The sequence below is a fragment of the Python bivittatus genome, unplaced genomic scaffold (genome assembly GCF_059951505.1).
Source record: "Python bivittatus isolate LINGU-HERP-01145 unplaced genomic scaffold, Pbiv_v1 ctg000370_np1212, whole genome shotgun sequence".
NCBI lineage: Eukaryota > Metazoa > Chordata > Lepidosauria > Squamata > Pythonidae > Python > Python bivittatus.
Genome location: NW_028277062.1, coordinates 1,737,140 through 1,756,780, shown reverse-complemented (window position 1 = coordinate 1,756,780; position 19,641 = coordinate 1,737,140). Strand labels below are relative to the sequence as shown.

Sequence of the window (19,641 nt, the reverse complement as noted above, 5' to 3'; positions counted from 1 at the left end):
CCCGGCCTTCAACACCTGGTTTACTGACTAAACCCAGCTGCTTGGGTTCCCACCACCGAGCCAGGACAGGACATGTTTGCTTCACGTGTCCTGTGAGTCAGGCTTTTCCTCGTGGCTAATTTTGTGAGGGGAGAGTGGGTCAAACGCCCCATTTTCAGGTCTGCCAAGCTGGCAAGGAGCAATTTCTGAGGGGGAGGGTGGCTTTGAGCTGTTTCCCTTCGGAGGCTGCGTTGTTTTGCTTCGTTTTATTGTATTTTGGGGGGCTTTCTCCTCGCCCCACCCAGGGGCGCTCCCTCCAGTGAGGCAGTGGGGTTGAAAAGGATCCCGAACAACATGGCGGCCGCCGCCCCCTCCTCCCCTCCTCTCCTCTCCTCCCCCTCCCCTCCCTTGAAGTGCCCGGATGTGACAGCTCGGCCGCCATTTCCCTGCCTCTGCCGAAGCGAGCAGCCTCATTCGGGAAGCGCGAGCCTCGCAGCCGCAGCAGCTGCCGCCGCCGCCGCCGCCACCACTGCCACTGCCACTGACCGCCCGCCTCAGCCACAGCCACAGCGTCCTCCGAGATGTAAGTAGCGCTGGATGCAAAGCGGGGAGCGGCGTGCAATGCTCCTCGGCGTGCATAGAGGCAGGTGCATGCAAGAACGCAGGGCTTCCTCGCAGCGGCTGAGCCACCCACGCCTCGGATTCCGCCCGCAGGGTGGGGGTCGCGTGTTTTTCTGGGTGGGGAAGGATCGTTGCAAGGAGACCGATCGCGTGCAAGACTCCCCGGCTTGCATGGGAGTTTATGCCCAGGGACCGATTCTCCCTCCCACGCTTTGTATTGCCTGGGGGAGAACGGGAGTAGGATCGCCCGCTTTTGATCCGCCGGTTCAGGGCGTTAATGGGGAAGGGGCTAGGAAAATAATAAATAAATAAAATAAATAAATAAATAAGCCTTCCTGCCTCTTTTGCTGCAGGTGATGCTTTCCTTCTCGGTCTCTTCCCCCCCCCCCCCAGCGCTTTAGGGGATCTGGTGAGGGGAGGGGGGTTCAGACCTCGGGGGGGCTGGGCTGCCTTCTTCCACCCCCCCAAGAAAAACTCAAGGGGGGCTTCCTTTAAGCGCTCTCTTCCTGCCCCAGCGGATCGCACGAACCCTCTGCGGGCGAATAAACGGGCGCCCGAATGAATGAATAGGTGCATAAATAAAATGGAGGGTCATCTTGACGGTGCCCCCTCCCTCCAAATCTCGAAAACCGGGGGGGGCTGACCCTCCCCGACGCCCCCCCCACCCCCGGGGGAGGAAACAGAAAAATCCTACCGGTAACATTGCATTTGTATTTATCATCCCCAGGAATAAATGAGGTCATCTTGCATGATCCTTCCCTTTTGCAAACGTGGAGAACGGGGGGGGGGTTAGAAAGGGGGGAAAAAAGGCGATGCTGCCTTCAGCGCTTAAGATTTTAGAGGCTCCCTCGGATCTGGCGTGGGTATCGATCCGTGCATTTAGTCCCCCCCCCGCGCCCCTTTCCATATTTTTTCCGTCGTTTGGCTCTGCTCCATGGAAATACCGGGAGCGGTTATTGGGTTCCTGCCAAGCCCCAAGAAAGGCGTGGGGAAAATCAAAAGCAGAGGGGAAAAAAAAGGCATTTTGGAAGAGTGCTTCCCCGCCCTGTTTTGCATACAGGTGGAAAGTGGGCGTGTTATAAGGGGGGGCTGTAAAAAATGTCTCTTCTCCCCCTGCGAATGTGGAAGGTGACCATGGATTGCAATAATGTTCCTTTCCATAGCTCTCAGAAATCAACAAAAGGGTTGAAATGAAAGGATGTGGGACAAAGGGGTGTTTTTCCGGGGGGGAGGGGTGGCTTTTTAAGGCAGATGCAGCCTTCTCCCATCTACCCTTTTGAGTATTTTTAGATTTTGCAAAGGCAGGCAAGGCAGATGGAGGACGCTAAAAATATCCCCCCCCCCCGGTTTTCAGGCAGTGACACTGCTTTGATTTCGGTTTAACCTTTGTGGTTGCTGCTGATTTTCTTTTTCTGTGTCTTGGTATGATGATGACCACCCTTTTTTGTCTTCATCTAAGTCACCCGAAGTCCCACTGGGCTCCAGGAGCAATGCAAAAAAGGGAATTTGGAAGGGGATGAAGATGCATTAATGGGGGGGGGTGGTTTGGAAGTGGAATATGGGCAGAAAAACGGTGACTATTTTGGACTTGCATAAAATGTAGGGGGAGGCAAAGCAAATGCCGGGGGGGGGGGCTTTAAGGGTTATTTTATGCATGAGAACAAGGGGCTGCTTTTCAAAGGGCGCTGCTCGCCATCTAGCTGGGAACCACAATCTTTCCACATCTGGAGGGGGCCGAATTGGCCAAGGCTGCTTCAGAAGAGGATGGGGGAAATGGGAGAGCGGATAAGGAGGTGGTCAATGCAGAGAAGCCATATTTTACTGGCTAAATGATTGAAAAAAGGCCAGGGCATGCTTGGGTATAGGTGGGGTTCGGAGTAAGTGAGAATGCTTCTTCTGAATTTCTTAGCAGCTGGAAGATGCTCCAGGGATCAGCGAGAGAGCTGCTGTGTTGTTCATGGAGGTGTTGATGGCGGTCGCCCACGTCCTGTGGAAAAAGGCCGCCTGTCTCGTGGGGAATGATTATGGTGGCCTTGGCCCGGAAAATGGCTATTAAATTATTGTAATCCGGTCATGAAAATTTGGAAAAGAATCAGCTGGGCAAATTAGGTTTTTGAGAATTTGAATGGCCTTGTTGGAACACACACACACACATAAAAACAACCCAAGCGTGACTGTTAATGCTTATACAGTTGTACTTTGCGCCTAAATTGCTAACGTTTCACTGCTTTCGTTGCAAACTTTGACCATTTTTCTAACTAGGGGCGTTAATTGAATGACTGCATAAACACGAAATGCCTCCAGCAGGTGCTGAATCACCGCATTAAAAAATTTGGGGACGTTCAATTGCCATTCCTGGCAATCTTCCTGCAGTTCCCCTTTTTTGCCACTTTTCTCATAACCCTTAAGAGTTAAAGAAAGGAAGCACAATGAAACAGTGCCATTATTTCCTTTTTTCAGAGCAGGCATTCCATTACTTTCCATAATAATCTTGTCTTCCTCCCCTTTGAAACTGGCTTTCCAGTCCTTGGGCCCTTTCTTCTCTCAATGCTTCACTACCTGCTGCTGGGGTCAACATTTTCACCCTTAAGAAAGGAAGATCGACACAGACGTTGTCTTTCCATCCTCGAATTGCAGGGCTCTTGTTTGAGAGAGCCTTGTCGATAACAAAGACAGCAGAACCCTTGCTTGGAGGAGTAAGGAAGGTGCGATCCAACAGGCTGGAGGAAGGTGAGGGTGGAAATCAATCAGAACTGCAAAAATCTACAAAACCCTCTTTTTCATCCCTCCTTGTTCCTTCCTCCCTGGAAAAGATAACAGAGGAGCTGGGGGAAAGCCACCATAATAATGTGATTTGTCCTTTGTCGTGCGATTCCAATCGGGCAACTTCCTTGCATGGCACAGCCATGGGAAGATCTGCCTTAAAGGTTATGGAATCTGGGCAGACAGCTGCAGCTACAGAAGGAAGAGGGGAGGGAGGCCAGGCTGGCACCGGTGGCCAAACAAAGCTGCTTGTCTTCAGCAGATAGCTAGGCTAGTTGCGCCCCAGCCTGGTTCCTCTGCTCTCCTGTTCTCAATTGTTTGCTGCCTTTCTGAACAAAGAGTTGCATTCTTTGTGTGCCTTTCTGAAGCCTGTGTCATGCTCACGAGCCCAGTTTGAAAAGCTTAACTTCAGGCTCGTAGGAATGCCCCCTAGAAGAATGAATTGCTCCTAAGACTGGTTTGCTCACCTGGAGGACTCAGGGACTCACCCTAGGAGAGCCTCCTCCCCTCCTCCTGTTCGCTTTTCCTTGTCCTGTTTATTCCTCACTAATAATAAAAATCCCAGGTTTTAGCTTGCCACCCTTCCACTTCCATTCCTTTCTTTACAGATGTGTTCGTTGTTAAGCAGGAGAGGCTGGCGCTGTGTCTGTTGGTCTCCATACAACAAGCTGATATCTGAACTTACGGAGCTCCGAATGTTTTTTTTTTCCTTGGGAAATATTTTTGATACACCTACCAACTCTGGAAATGTTTCACAATGAACATTTCTTGGCAACCTGTTGGCGATGTTCCAAGCCCAGCTGCTTGCCATCCCCAAGGCTTCTCCCTCACCTGCTCCTTTTAAAAATGTAGTGTCTGCAGAAAGCAGACCCCCCTTTTCTTCCTGTTCCCACATATACTTTTGGGGTTGGGTGACTAACATTTTCCTTTTTCCTGTACGCGCATCGAAGTTGGCTGAAGCCGTGCATGTTTTACTCAGCTGTGGCGAGCAGGGGAAAATATATTCAGCCATTCCCCCCCCCCCCAATAAAATTAGGAGTGGCTGTAAACAACGGAGAGCCGGAAGTGGCGAACACCTGCCTGGGGCTCTTCAATGTGAATGGGAGGTTTCTGGTTTGCTTTGAAACTGAAATCGTAAATGCAGAGGTCCTGATCTGTATGAAAATACAGACGTGTTTGATAGCAATTCCCGTAACTCCCTCCTAACATGGCTACTTCTGGGAGTTTTATTCCACAGACCAGCAGGACACCCAATTCAAAAATAGCTGTTTTACCACAGAAGGATGGTGCTTCATGTGCATTGAACTAAACCATCGTCCTCTGTTTTGATGGTGAGGACTAGTAACTTGAAGCGTGCAGGTTTTTTTTTTACAACAGAGGAAAGCTGAGGAGAGTTTGGGAGCAAATGTTCAGCTCATAGCAGCAAGCAGGCTTAAAAGCTGGGCTGGAAGGTCTCTGCAATTCTCTGCGCTTGCTTGCAAGCGTTGTTTTCTCCCTTGAACGGTCGGAGCACTTTGATCCATGGGGCGATGGTGCGTCTCAGTATAAAAGCTTGTGGTGATCTCACAGTGGTGACCTTGTGCGCCAACTAGCTTGGAGCATCTTTAGTCATCCTTGAATAGAATAATTGAAATCCAGTGTTCGCGTAAGTCGTGACTGAGTCATCCTGTTCATTTCGTCGGGTTTACTTTAAGCTCAACCAAATGTGGATCCGTCCGGCTGTCTGGATGAGGGAGAACGCAAATAGCTTCCCTTTGTGATAGGTACTGGGGGAAGATCCATGCTGTTTTTTCCTTTTCTGGGGATGGATCCGGACAAATCTGGATGAGATCTGAAATCTTTCTGTTCAGACAAAACGTTAGGTTTTGGAAAGAACTGGGTATTTCCAGAGCTGCAGGAGTGGTCTCGCCCCTCCTCTTTGGTGCTTTCAGAAATACAAGATTTTCTCTGAACTGGAGGCAGTTTTTGCTCTGCTAAGATGAGCAAGAATCTTTTATGGGCAACTTGCTTTCTTTTCTTTGAGAAAGGGCCATGAGTGTTTCTTGTTCTTAATCCCCTTTCTTTGCATGTCCTGCCTGACTGTTGGAGCTTAGAAATTTAGAAATACAAACCAGAAGAGTAGCCTGTTGGAAACCATTTCTGAGTTCCCTGCCAACATTTCTCTTCTTAATGCCTGCCAGTTTTTGCCTTTCTGAAAATACTAAGTCTAAGCGGGACTTTGGATATGCTTAAGAATTCATGTTTGTGCTAAAAATAAAATAAAATAAAGTTGCTGCCTTTTTTGAAATGTGAGCAAATCAGATTGGTCTGAATGTAAGGCACTGTCTATTCTGTATATTTTTTTCCCTGCAACTTCCTGGCCCCATCTCCTCTCCACGAATTCAGAAGTTCACAAAAGCCTCTGCCTTTTAATAAAATTTGTAAATTGGAAAAGGCGCTACCTGACTCCTGAGTTTTTCCCAGTTTCAGGAATTCAGAAAGCTAATAGGCTCCCCCCCTTCAAATACTGGTAATGAAATTTCTATCTGGGCTGAAGCCACAAGCTGGATTTGACACACTTGAACATTTCTGCATGGGAAAAGTTAATTCCCTGCATGTAGGGAATTAGCAAGTCAGACAAAAGGGTTTTAGCATGACTTTCTCTCTCAAGTAGTAGAATTCCATGTTTAGAGCATTCTGTGGAGAAATGGACAGAGAAAAAAACTGATTTTTTGGGTCCATGCGATCCCTTGAACTCTTCCCATTTCTACTTTTCAACCCATTTTTGCCCTCTTAAGGCAATAGCCCTGATACCTCTTGCGGGAACACATCATAGCCAGCAAATGGGAGATTTTGGGGAGCGTGGCCTTCATGGAGCAAGTAGGCAGTATGGGTCCTTGGAGGTGTAATTCATCCATCTTCTGTTTGAAGTTACATGCAAAGCAGTTGATTTCTGATTTGGGAGTTGGTTCCTGGGATTTTGGAATTCTTTTGTCCCAACTCTTCTGTGCATCTTCTGACCTAACAGATATTTCCAAAGGCTGCTTTTGGTAATTTGGGGACTACTACTACTACAGTACTACTTCTACTAATAATCTTGGTTTGTTAATCCCTTTCCGGGGATTAAATCTAAAGCTTTTCTTCTTAACACCATCCTTCTAATTACACAGCTCCTCCTTGTACCTCACTCCTATCTGAACAGCCCAAAGAAACTCCCAAAGGGGAGCTGTTAAGTATTTTAACAAACCCCTTCCCAAAAAGGGGAAGAAATTCCAAGTGGCTTCTTTAAAATAACTCGCGTAAAAGGTTGGGATGGGGAGCTAGCATTCCTATTCACACATAAAACTGATTTTCACTGTGTGTTTTATCATCTATGGATTATAATTTTTCTCGGCTGCTGTATATATTTAATCTTCTTTTGTATTGTGCTGGTAATTGGGTTTTAACTGATTTTATGATTGTTCGCTGCCCAGAATCACTTGTTTGAGATGGGCGGCCATAAAAGGAAGGAAGGAAGGAAGGAAGGAAGGAAGGAAGGAAGGAAGGAAGGAAGGAAGGGGGGGGAGAGAGAGAGAGAATATGTCTGTTGTATGTAAATAAAATTGGCTAATGAGAAAGGTACATAAGAATGGCCAGCAGTGGGAACTAGACATTTCTTGGCCCTGAAGAATTTTATTCCATTTCCATTCCACCCATTTTTCATGGTGGAATGCAAGGTGCTGTATTTTCCTCTGTTGACCAGAACTAGTCCAGAATATGGTCCAAGCATTTTACCTCTTGGGAGTAGACATATGCAGCACATTCCTGCACAGACTGTTTGGTGCATGTTTGGGGTGCTCGAACGTGCCTATTTTGGGACGAGCAGAGGTATTCTGGGATCATAGAACTGTGCGCTTGGAAGGATGCAGGCCCTGCATCGTCTGCCAGGTGCAGGCAAATCAGTTAAACCAGTGTTGTCCAAACGTGGCCACTTTAAGATGAGTGGACTTCAACTCCCAGAATTCCCCAGCCAGCCCAACACTGAGTTAAACCATCCTCAAGGGGCGGCTGTCCAGTCTTTTCTTAAAAACCTCCAGAAATGGAGAACCCACAGCCTCTCTAAGTAGACTGTTCCACTGTTGCACAGATCTTGCCATCAGGAAGTCTTCCTTATGTTTAAACACAATGATAGGAAAAACGCTGTGGTGGCCATGCATGGTAAGGGAAAGAAAGGTGCTGGGAAATGTATTTATTTATACAATTTCTTAGAGCTGCCCATCTCACAGCAGTGACTCTGGACAGAGTACAGTACAAGGATTAAAAATTCCATAAAAACCTGGGACGCTCTGGTTCAATAGTAACCCCCGGTCAAAAATCACATTACCCACAGAGCTCACCTAACTGCCTGGCCCCAATGCTGGGGGGAACAGCCAGGTCTTTAGAGCTTTCCCAGAGGCCAACAGGGTTGGGGCCATCTGGATTTCTGGGGGGAAGGCTGTTCCCCAGGGCAGGCACAGCTCTGGGGTCTGACAAGATGGCATTGTGGGGTGTAGGGACAGGCCTGTTGTTTGGGCATCCTGTGCTTGATTTCAGGTGTGGTGGCCAAGAGAAAAGAGGATTTGCAGGAAGGTGGTACATAGGCACACAAGGGAAGGAAGGTGCCTCATCCTCAGTCTACTTGCCCCATAAGATCTTCTGTAAAAACCTGTAAAAATGAAAATGCTTATTTATTTGCCTTCCGCACAAAACATGTTTTTCCTTTCTTTTTTCCTTGCAAGACTATCCCAAACCGGATTGTCTACTGAGAATTCTGTACAACGGAATCTGAACTCCTGGTCCTGTTCAGTGGGTTGCACCTGGAGCGTGCTTTCCCTTTGGTGGGAAGCAGCAAGTGACCTTCCCATGCCGTGAGCGTTTTCAGGCTGATAGGCAGCGTCCGCTTTCCATGTCTTGCTGGAGAGGAGGCCACCACGTTGATTAAAAAGCCAAATGGACCCCAATCGGACAAGCTTCCCCAATTGGAGCCTTCCAGTTGTGTTGGGCGGTGATTTCCAATTGGTGCCCTTTCTGTGCATGCTGGAAGTTATGTGATGGCAGAGCTAGCCAAGTATTTTAAATTAATTGTAGAACAGTTGCTTCTCTGGTCAGTAATGTGACTGCAACAACCTTCTTTGGTCCATAATTACCCAGCTTTTCCATCCAGAGGAGATGAGTGTGCTGGAGGCTTCTCTTTCAGCCCCCCAAGAACCCTGTGAGACCCTTAGAATGGCCAAGAGAAGATTGTGCCCCCCAATGGGTCTCATCAGGGATTTGAACTGCCTGATCCCATTCACAAGAAGGGATCAAAGGAGGACTTTCTTAGGCCTTCAGCTCTGCTTCCCAACCTTGGCGACGTCTAGAGGTGTGGATTTCACCTCCCAGAATTGTCAGCAGTGGCCCTAGCTGGCTGGGGGATTCTGGGGACTTTCCTCCAGGAAAAACAAGGCTCGGATAGGTATCGTCTGCCTATGAGTTTTCTTTGAGATTGGATTAGCCTACAAATGCTTGTGAAGGACGGGGCTCAGTTCAGCCTTTCAGCCCCAGTGGCGGACTAAGTTTTCAGTGCTGAAAAACAAATGTGGGTTTGTTCAGGTTCAAGTGGGTTTCTTACCACCGTGCCAAGGTTCCCTTCGGCAAGGGGGGGCTTGCAAAACGATAAACCAATGTTGTCCAAACTTGGCCACTTTAAAATGAGCCACCCATGCTGGCTGGGGAATTCTGGGAGTTGAAGTTCACTCATCTTAAAGTGGCCAAGTTTGGACAACACTGCAATAAACCCTTCTTGTTTTGAAGGGAGAATGACGCTCTTTCTCTTTTCTCAGGTCGGCTCCTGCTTCTGCACCACCCGCTGCTGCTGGAGGAGAGGTGGGGGGTCCTCCCGCCCCACCGCCCAACCTCACCAGTAACAGGAGGCTCCAGCAAACCCAGGCTCAAGTTGATGAGGTGAGAAATAGGACTGTGTTGCTGGCTGGGGGATTCTGTGAGTTGAACTCCATACGTCTTAAAGTTGCTGCGGTTGAGAAACACTGCTCCAGAGGAAGAGAGCTTGTGGGTAGGGGGGACATCTTCTGCTCCTGCTCTTTGGGAGGGGTGCTGAGCTGGCTCTTGGAAGGCACCAAGACGTATCTTCCTACAAAGTTCCCCAAATCCGTATTTTGCATTTATCCCGTTCCTTTGGAAAGATTAGGACAACTTCCTCCCATCCCCTTTATTGTGGAGGTTGGATTTGACATAATTTTTTCCCCTGTTTCATTCTTGGGTTTTTGGATTGGCTAATGGCGTTGTTAGTGTGCAATGTGGCTCATTTGCATCGCACCCTTTTTTGTGGGGTGTCTTGTGTGAGATTCTTCACTAATGAACAAAAAAACAAGTCCATGCGCCAAGGAGTTTAGAGTCCGCAGGTAAATGGGCGGGGGGGGAGAGGGAAGATGAAGGGGGCAATGCAGAAGCTGAGGAACATGTTTGGGAAGTGCCCTCAACCCCCCTCCTACTTATAGGTTCCCCAAAACACTTGGGAAATACTGCTGGAGTAACCAGGCCTTTCGTTTAACCCAACTTCAGGGCTGCTTTTACATTTGGAATACACCTTTGCCGGGCTCTCCAGCATCCCAGGGAGATGCTGGGCCATCACAGCTGAGTAATTCTGGGGATTAAACCTGAGACCTTTTACATGGGTGGACTATGCTGTGGATCTTCTCATTTCCTAGATGTAATGTTGATGATGATTTAGGTAGGAGGATTGGGTCCTCTGCAGGCCAGATTGGGTTAGGTTGATCTCTGGCTGGCCTTTCCCAGGAATTTGAAATTTTACTAATACTTTTCCTCACGAATGGTGGTAGAGAAAAGGTGAACGTTCTCAACCTGAGCCCAAATTTTTAGTAAACTGCTTGCCTTTCTTTCTTGCTTCATCCACATGGTTGAAGGTGCGTGGTAAAGCTGAGGTTGGGGAAACTGGAAGAAATCCAAACTGCAACTGAGTCTTTCTGTTGTCTAGAAGAGGATTTGAATCTGGGGGTGTCCCCTCCATTGAAATCCCATAAGCTGCTGGTTGCCACACCCTACAGAAATAGCGGGGGACCTCTAAACTGTGCCCAGAATTTATTTTCTGCAGTGTCTGCTCCTTTTTTCATTGATTGGACTGTGCTATTGCCATTTATTTTTCCAATAGGCTGTAGGAAAGCAGAGGAATGATTGAGCACGTGCATATATATTCCAGGTGGTGAGAGTAGAATATTGCAGGTCTCTGGCCAGAAGCAATTTCAATTTACGTAAGGAGGGTGCACCGTTTTCCAGGATGAGGCCCTCTCCTGACCCTCAGTGGTCCTGGGGGGTGGGGGATCATACTTTCAAGGGTTTGAACTATCAGGACCAAAACTGAATCTGATTTAATTTCAGCTATACACAAAAGGCCCCTAAATTAAACAGCATTAATATAATATCTCTCCTGTCCAGTAGGTAGCGTTTTTCTCATTTTGTCTCATACTTTAATCTGCCAGCTAGGTTAAGTTTGAAGGTCCCTGGGAGCCACCACCAAATAAGTTAAATAAATAAATAAATATCTATCTATCTATCTATCTATCTATCTATCTATCTATCTATCTATCTATCTATCTATCTATCTATCTATCCATCCATCCATCCATCCATCCATCCATCCATCCATCCATCCATCCATCCATCCATCCATCCCTGGGCTCTAAATTGCCAACCAAGAGACAGTGAAGGAAAGAGAAACGAAGGCAGCCGTGTCAACTAGATTCCCTCTCTGTTCACCTATGTTGACCTTGGAATGAAGGCATATTCCTATGTTTACAATGAACTGTTGGTTGGAAAGCGACATTGAGTTCTATCCTCTGAGACAGGGGTGGGTTTAGGGGCTCAAATGGGTGCTGGGAAACTGTGAAGGCCTGCTTTAGGCCTTTCCTCTTTAGTGAGTTGGACTCTTTGTACTTTCCTTAATTCTTCACTTAGCAGGGAGGAGAAGAGGTTAGGTGAGGTTGGCTTCTCAGAATCCTTTGATTTGGTGGAGGTGACCACTGCGAGTCAATCTCCTAGACCTCTTTGGTGGTTCTAACTGCCCACCCCTAAATCTCAACTGCTCCTTGGCTTCTCTTTCCCTCCCAGGTAGTGGACATCATGCGAGTGAACGTGGACAAGGTCCTAGAGAGGGATCAGAAGCTTTCAGAGCTGGACGATCGTGCCGACGCTCTTCAAGCCGGAGCATCTCAGTTTGAAACAAGCGCCGCCAAGCTTAAGCGCAAATACTGGTGGAAGAACCTAAAGGTAGGATGGAGGGGAGGGCTGTCCCCCTGCCCACCCCATGGGGAAACCCCTTGGCCTCCTTCCCCTTGTCCAAATGGCCAGTCTGCGCTTGGCTGAGACACCCTCTCTCCCTGGCAAGTGTAATCAACGTTATAAGGAGAAGTCCTCTGAGTCCGGACAGATTCCATCTTGTGGGGAGGTGGGGGTTGTGTTTTTGGATCGCTCCTACACGGAAGCGTCTCACGGTTGTGGATCAGATAGAAAATGCCCACTGGATAAAGCACCATAAAAAACTTCTCAAGGCAGTGGAAAAGGAATACGGGCAACCTTGTCACGGAGCATCTATACAGGGAAGGCTTGGGTGAAAAGATCCCAGGAACCAGTTGTCTCAAAAATGGGGAGAAGCCATGGGGGGGCACTCTGGCTCTTGGGAGGAATGCTGGACCTCCCTCCATGATCTCTGAGATCAACTAGATCTATTTACAGGTGTGTTGTTGCTAAGGTGGTCCATTGGGCGTCTTGGTGCCAAGCTACCTGGCATCAGGTTTGGGAGAAGTAGGCAGAGGGTTAACCTGGTGAGGGCCCCACTTCCAAGCGGGCCCAGCCACAGGGTCCCCCTAGCCCTCTGGATGTACGCAACTTCAGCCTTCCTGCTCCTAGAGGCTGGGCCAATGAGGAGCAATGACAGCTGGAGCCCAAAGCCTCTGGAGGGTGCAGACTTCCAGGACCACTATTTGAAAATGCTTTCTTTGCCTGTGATGTTCCTGGCATCCGGCTGGGGAATTCTGGGAGTTGAAGTCCACACCTCTTAACGTTGCCAAGTTTGGGAAACACTGATCTAATCCTCATTCAGCATTCAGTTTTCATGTCTTCTTTTCTTCTTTCCAATTGCAGATGATGATAATTCTGGGGGTGATATGCGCCATTATCTTGATCATTATCATTGGTGAGTTGCACGGCAAACAGTGCGGGGGAGGTGGGGGGTACTGAAGAGGGGCGGGAAAGTACCCAAACTGCTTTAGGTTGGGTCCCGTCTGGAGTTTTGCTGTGAATAGGTTGATTCATCTGTTGCAAAGCCCCTTCATGTTCTCCCTCTCCGTTTTGCGATGCTTAAGGTAGCAAAAGGTTGTCCGCTGTATGGATTGCAACAAGAATGAGCTTTTTGGTGGGCTTTAATCCAGCTTTCCCAAACCATGCTTGATATGTTGCGGGGGAGATGGGCGGCATACAAATTTAATAAATAAATTTATTGGGGGATCAAGGGGGTGTTTATCGCTTCTGGACAGCACCTGCCTAGGGAAAGGCTGGCCCAAAGTCTACATCCATGCTGACGGAGAGGATGGAGATGTTCAAGGGTCAGATCCCTCTTCCAGATGAGAAATACCGTGGCTGGTTTTTGAAAAAAAGGGATTGCAACCATCCTGACACTTTTCTGAGCAATCTTCTGGGTGAAGAGCAGTCTTCTTGCCCTAATCTCTAATGTGGCTCAATGTAGCAAGTTTTGTGAAGCCCGTTGTGGTTTCAGAAACAAACTCTAGCTTCGCCCAGTCCCGTGTTGCGCAGCGCAGACACTGAACGGGTGACTGAATCGCTGGGATCCTTAATGACCCTTTTCCTTTCTTTTCTCCTCTGCAGTTTACTTCAGCACTTAGTGGAATTCACCGAGTCATTTCCCATCCAGGAGCAGTGGCCGGGAGAGGCGCGAGGGGCGAAGTCTTCCAGCCCCAGCTTCCCCTCCATACACACCCCCTACACCTCCCTTCCCAGCCCATCCCCTCCCCGGTGTGTGTGAGTGTGTGTTGCGTGTGGGTGTCTTGTAAATAGCCTGATTTGTTATTTATACATATACATATATACATATATATATATATATATACATAAAATATATATATATTATATTATATTATATTTTGTCTGTTTGTAGATTTCTATCTAGACTTTCTATGTGTCACGGAATCTCCTTCAGTCGGCCTCTAACTCGCCCCGTCCCCGTGTTTTTTCAGTGTCTTGATTTTTAACTAAAATCTTTGAGGACCAAGAATGCCTCCTGATTCTCACGTTCATTTCCCTTCTCCCCGGTTAGGTGGGCTCCTGACCCTTTTCCCCAGCTCTTTTGTTCCAAGTTGCCACGGTGAGCAGTGCCCTACCTGGGAGTGTATTTCCCCCCTTCCCTCGTTTCTCTTCCCCATAGCTCTGGAATCTGAGGATGCCTAGTAAGGAGCCGGCTGGAGGGGCCACGAGCTCTCTGTGTCCAAGGGAAGTGCTCGCTGCCCACAAGTGCCACCGATTTGGTCCACTCAGCCATGTGGCTCGTCCTCAGTCTCTTTGCCTTCTCCCCTCCCATCCTGACCCTTTCTTCCTGGGCCTCCACCTTTGTGATGTTCTGTACTGGTTTATTTATTTATTTATTCGACTTGTGCCGCCGCCCGTCTCGCCTAAGCGTCTCTGGGCGGCTCACAACATTCCTGGCGCTGCCCGCGAGCCGGGTCTGGGAAGCGCTCCTCCATGCGACGTCTTCTGAGGCTGCCAGTCCGAGGGATGGGGCTGCACGGGAATCCTGCAGCCGTCCTCTCCTTTCTTTGCTGCCTCCTCTGAACAAAGGCGAGGGAGCCGGTTTTACTGCCATGAGTACTCTGCGTAGAGACCACCACTCTTTTTTCCCCCCTTTTTTAACAACGGCAACAAAGCAAGGTTGTGATTCTTACATTCCACACCTCTTCTCTAAAGGAGACAAGGTTATAGAAGAAAGTTGCCCTCTCTAGGACCTTCTCTTCTTGCAATCACTGCCTACTCGTAAGGAATTGTGTGCGTGCGTGTGCGTGTGTGTGCATTAAGGAGCAATGAAGGAGGGGGCTCAAGGTGGTCTCCTTTGAGAAGGGACAAAGAGATTTTGCTGAAATTACTGTTAACCTTCAGTAGATCTCTTGATGCAGAAGTGGAGGAGCGGTGTCATTGTGGCGTATTCCGGGGACTAGGATAAACCCTTCCTAACCAATCCTGAGAATTAAATTAGGGAGGCCGGCTACGTCCTAACCCTGTAGTGAAGTTCTCATTTATCCGTGTCTGCTCTTTCTGTTCCTGAACGGGCGGCCGGCCGAGGGGCGAGGCGCTTTCCCCGGGGAAGCAGGGGACAGAGAAGGCTCCACGTGGATGGCTGTCAAAGGAACCCCCTCCTCTTTGTCCTCCCCTCCCCTGTTGGCACTGTCCAATCTTAGCCACTTTAAGCTTTGCAAACATTGTAGTTGTGATATTGTGATGAGTGACACCTTCTAAATTCCTGTTCAGCACAAACTGCCATTTTTCTTGGCCTGTTTATAATGTTGGCAATGTGTGAGGTTTTTTTAAAAATATTTTTTGGTACATCCCCCCCCCGCCCCATCCCTTCCTCTGCCTTCCCCCCGAAACGGAGGAAACAGTCGCATCCTGCCCAGACGCGATGGCTCCCTGGGGCCGAGGAACTCCGACACGAAGGAAGGAAGGAAGGAAGGAAGGAAGGAAGGAAGGAAGGAAGGAAGGAAGGAAGGAAGGAAGGAAGGAAGGAAGGAAGAAGAGAGCGACGTCTGGAAGTGGCAGGGCAAGGCACGCGTTGGGTCCTGGGGAGAGGACGCTCGGGCAGGAGGCCAGGCTGGGAAGAACGAATTGGGGAGGGGGACAACCTGGCTGGAAGGGGCAGGAGTGGGGGGGGAGTGAGCAGCTTGGGGTCTCCTGGCTCCCAGTTTGGAGGGATGTGGGAGCAAGGAGGCCTTGGAGGGATGCTCTCTGATGCCATCCTCTCGTCAAGCCGGGCGGGTGGCTGATTCTGGGGCTGTGATCTGATGGGGAAGCAACTCCCGGGGAGGGTTGGACCGTGAGGCAGCGCCTTGAGAAACGGAGCCAGAGCGGTCGAGGGGGTCCTTGACGCATCGTCTTCCATGTATAGGGTAGCAGGAGAGCCGTCCGAGTCTCTGGTAGCCAAAAATCAGGAGGGGCATCTTTTCGAACCCAGGTTATTAAAAGGCAGAAGCTTTTGCGAGCGGCAGCGCGCTCTGTGGGGGGCAGGGAGTGGCTGGACGGCCGCCGGGTTTAAGCCGGGCAGGTGGGTCAAGCAGAGGCCGGTTTCGTGGGAAAGAGATCGCCGGGATCTTGTGGATCACGTGTTGAAGACCCATTGTGTGGGGGCCTTTGGCGATGGGCTGAAACCTTTGGAGCGCACTCTCCGTTTTGCTGGAAAAGAGACTTGAGCTGCCTTTTAATAAAACGGTTTAGTTTGAAAAAGGGCTCCTGGGATCCTTATTGTAGATGGTGTAGAGCAGTGTTCCTCAAACTTGGGCACTTTAAGATGGGTGGACTTCAACTCCCAGAATTCCCCAGCCAGCAAAGCTGGCTGGAGAATTCTGGGAGTTGAAGTCCACCCATCTTAAAGTGCCCAAGTTTGGGAAACACTGGTGTAGAGAAGGATATGGTTTTTTGGGGGGGTGGGCGGGGAGAAGGGGCTGCCCTTCTCAAGTTGGCCAGCAGGCGTCACTGTTGATTTGTAACTTGCCCAAAGAGAGGTAATAAAGAGAATAAAGGGGATAAAATTGATCCCAGCTGAAGCCGAAGCAGGTCCGAGACATTCGTGGTAAGGAAGATTTCTTGAGTTGCTGCCCAACCAGCCCTGCTCCTCAGCAGGAAGGAGTAAGATCCAACAGGGATACAAGCAGGGGTTGACTATGCTGTGAAAAAAAAAACAACTCATTGATATTTGGAGGAAAAACCTACAATAAATAAATGTCCTGTGGAGAATGCCCAAATTCTTGTGTTCTTTGCTTCTCTGTCTTCTAAGCTGGTTTCTTTCTTGCCGGGCAAAAGGGCCCTCTGACTTGCAAAGAGGATATTCCCTTTTTTTCACCTCTCACCCTGCTGGGGGAACAAAGACCACGTGAACGTGTGAATAGCCACGGTGCCTTAGTGGTTGGCACGGCGAATGACCGAATTTACAGAAGATGGAATTTTTCCGCGTGCTTTTGAGTTTGTCTTCTAGAAACAGATAACAACGCTGGCGAAGACGCGCAGTGCAGCCCTCCTTAAGTTTTCCATTTCCATAAATGTCACCCAATTCAGTTAGCAACTTAAATGCATTCCGTGCAGCTAAGCACGTGTGACTCCTCTTTGCAAGAGACATTCTCAGTTTTTGCCTGGGGAGGGCCTTAGTTTTGCTCAGATGATGGAGATATAACTCAGAAGGGGAACATGGGGCGATCGTATTTGAACGCCACTGGGGTTTTGCTCCACAAGAAACCACTGACTTCGTGCAAACGGGAAGAATCTAATTTGGTTTGCAAACGTTTCCTTCAAGAGGCCACGGAATGGCCACGTCCTGCTGGGTTCATCCAGTGATTCCAACTGTGGTTTAAACATGGCTTGCTTGATAAACCGGAATTCTCAGGTCATTGAACCTGTTAACGTGGGAATATTAAATTTGGGGAAGGATTTGCTAAGACAGTTAAAAACGGGTTCTTAACTGGTGTCCCTGGATCCCTTGGGGGCCCATGGATAGATTTCAGGGCATCTGTGAACTTGGATGGGGAAAAAAAAACACTTTATTTTCACTAACCTCCAACTGAAACGTACACTAACTTGTTATTGATTTAACGGAACAGCGAAGAATCACATACTGTATTCTATATTTGTTATACTTTAATGTTTTGATAACAGTATCTGAGCTTATTTGGTTTCCTTTGTAATACAATCTATATTTTATTTTACACATTTAAATACATTTTTCTGAGAAGGGCCTGTGGTAGAAAAAGATTAAGCACCCTTGATTTAAAAGGAGACTTGGGCCAGGATTGAAAGATTAGGTGGGTGAGGAGGGCTTGCATGCAGGAGAACATACATTCTGGTGGACGGAGCAGAGACCTGATTCAAAACTGACTTTCGAATTTTGCAAAAGCCTGCAGGGGTAGGAGAGCGTTGCAAAGTTCAGATGAACCAACCACGGGCAAATCTTGGATCTCAGGCCATGGTGGAAGGTGCAAGAGAGTCAAATTCTTTTTTAAAAAATGGCCTTTGGGCACCTACCTTGTGTAAAATGCTGTGATATTGCAAAAACGTTTTGTTCTGTCCTAGCAAACGTCTTCCTCAAGTTTTGGTGATCACATGGAGAGACCCAGGTCATTTTCTTAGCAACTTTGGAAGCGGGTTGCCATTGCTTTTGAGGATGATTTGCAACCTGCCAGTCACAGTCTACAACCCTTGGATATCTGCCACACAAGAACTCCCGCTCCGGAAATCCCTAAATATTTACTATGAGAACACCCCCCACCTCCACCCCTCGTGGGTATCTAAGCTGATGCGTTGAACTTCAGTTTCCATAGTTGCTAATGACGGCAGAGAACGTGCCCCGTGATCGTAAATTATCTGGTGGGCATCTTGATTTGGACGACCTGCATGAAAAGCTAGCAAACGAGGCCTGGGCTCTTGTAGGCTGGGTTCACGCAAAGTGGGACCAAACGGTAATTTACGGTGTGATGTTTTTGCACAAGCCTGGGCCGTTGGGTTAACTGGGTAACCTAGTTGGCTCAACTGTAATCCACAACGGGCAGCAATGTGTTGAATAGCAAGGGGCCAATAGCAATGAAATGCAAGGGTTAGTTCAGCAGCAGCGGCTGGCCCCAGAGTGCCCAAACTATTTGGGGCTGGGGGCACGCTGGAATTTTGAGACGTGTGGTGGGTCCATGGCAGGCATGGAGGTTATGCCCGTGGACAAAATCGTTGCTGGGGGAAGGGAGATGGTTATAAAGCCCCAGTTTACTAGAGTGCCATCTGGCCCCCATAGCACCCCTCTTGTGGGGCACCGCCTCACCCTTTTGGGTTGCCAGTATGCACCTTTTCAAACGAAGCTGCAACCTCCCCCTTGAAACCCCCAAATTAAGCTTTCTATTTTAAAGGAAGAGACGGGTGAGCGGCAGATGCCAAGGGAAGGGTCGGAAGGCCCAGGCTGGGGACCCAGCATCGGGCACCCGGCCTCGTGGAGCCATGTAATGCCTACTGTGGGACCAACAGCACCCACCTTTTTGAGCCAGAAGGAAGTGACGGTCGCCATTCTTTCTGGGTGCCTTTATAGAGGAAAAAAACGGGAAAAGTGGCCTCCCCTGCCCCCCCCCCTTTGTGCAGAAAAGCTGGCTTTCTCTCGGGCTGAAAAGGCAGCAAACGTCACCAGGCTGTGCCCAATCGCAAGGAGGAGGGAGCTGTTTTTCTAGTCGCGGGAGAGAAGAGAACAGCTAGGCCCTGGAGCTTAGCTATTAATAATTTCGGTCCGACGGGAACAAACTGTCCTCACCTCCTGACCCAGCTTTCTCTGCGGGGAATTCATCTGGTTCCACCACAGGGCGAGGTTGCCAAGTGGCAGCAGCGGGCGTGAAGAAGAGCCGAGGAATGCCTGGGGGTGGGCGGGGGGGGGGAGGCTGGGTGGCACTCAACATGCCCGGGAAGGAGGCCCGGAGCGGATGGGACCAGAGCAGGGATCGGGAGAGGAGACGTTGCCTGTTGGCAGGGAATGGGTGGCGGAAGGGATCCGCTTCCCCAAAGGGAAGCAGAGTGGTTTTTCCTAGAGATGTGGTTTTGCCTCTTAGGAAGCTGGCTCTTGAGTGCAAGGATAAAAGTAAGGCTCTGGTGCGTGGCGGATGCTCCAGATGCTGCGGGGCAACCTTAGGGGCTAGAAACCCCCCTCCCCGTTGCCCTGTCTTAGACAATGCGGACTTTTATTTATGCTTTCAAAACGTTTCTGCATTGCCAGACTCAAGGCAGCTTACTATACAGACCAGTGTTTCTCAACGTGGGCCGCTTGAAGATGTGTGGACTTCAGCATGGCTGGCTGGGGAATTCTGGGAGTTGAAGTCCACACATCTTCAAGCGGCCCACGTTGAGAAACACGGGTATAGACATTGGGCTAACAAACCAAAAATGTGATTAAAACAACCGACCACATTCTGTCAAAACAATGCATTGAAAAACCACGGCAAGGTTAAAAACAGAGCAGTATCTTGCAGGAGGCCG

At 49.0% G+C, this 19,641-nt stretch overlaps 1 protein-coding gene across 1 annotated transcript; it reads left to right on the top strand.

Annotated features, from left to right (window-relative positions):
- Window positions 1-416: 416 nt before the first annotated feature.
- On the top strand, window positions 417-16,394 carry VAMP2 (vesicle associated membrane protein 2). Its single transcript, XM_088142279.1, has 5 exons — window positions 417-562; window positions 9,183-9,303; window positions 11,485-11,643; window positions 12,517-12,568; window positions 13,258-16,394. Coding segments are annotated over exons 1-5 (351 nt in total). The 5' UTR covers window positions 417-560; the 3' UTR covers window positions 13,275-16,394.
- The last annotated feature ends 3,247 nt before the right edge of the window (window positions 16,395-19,641 follow it).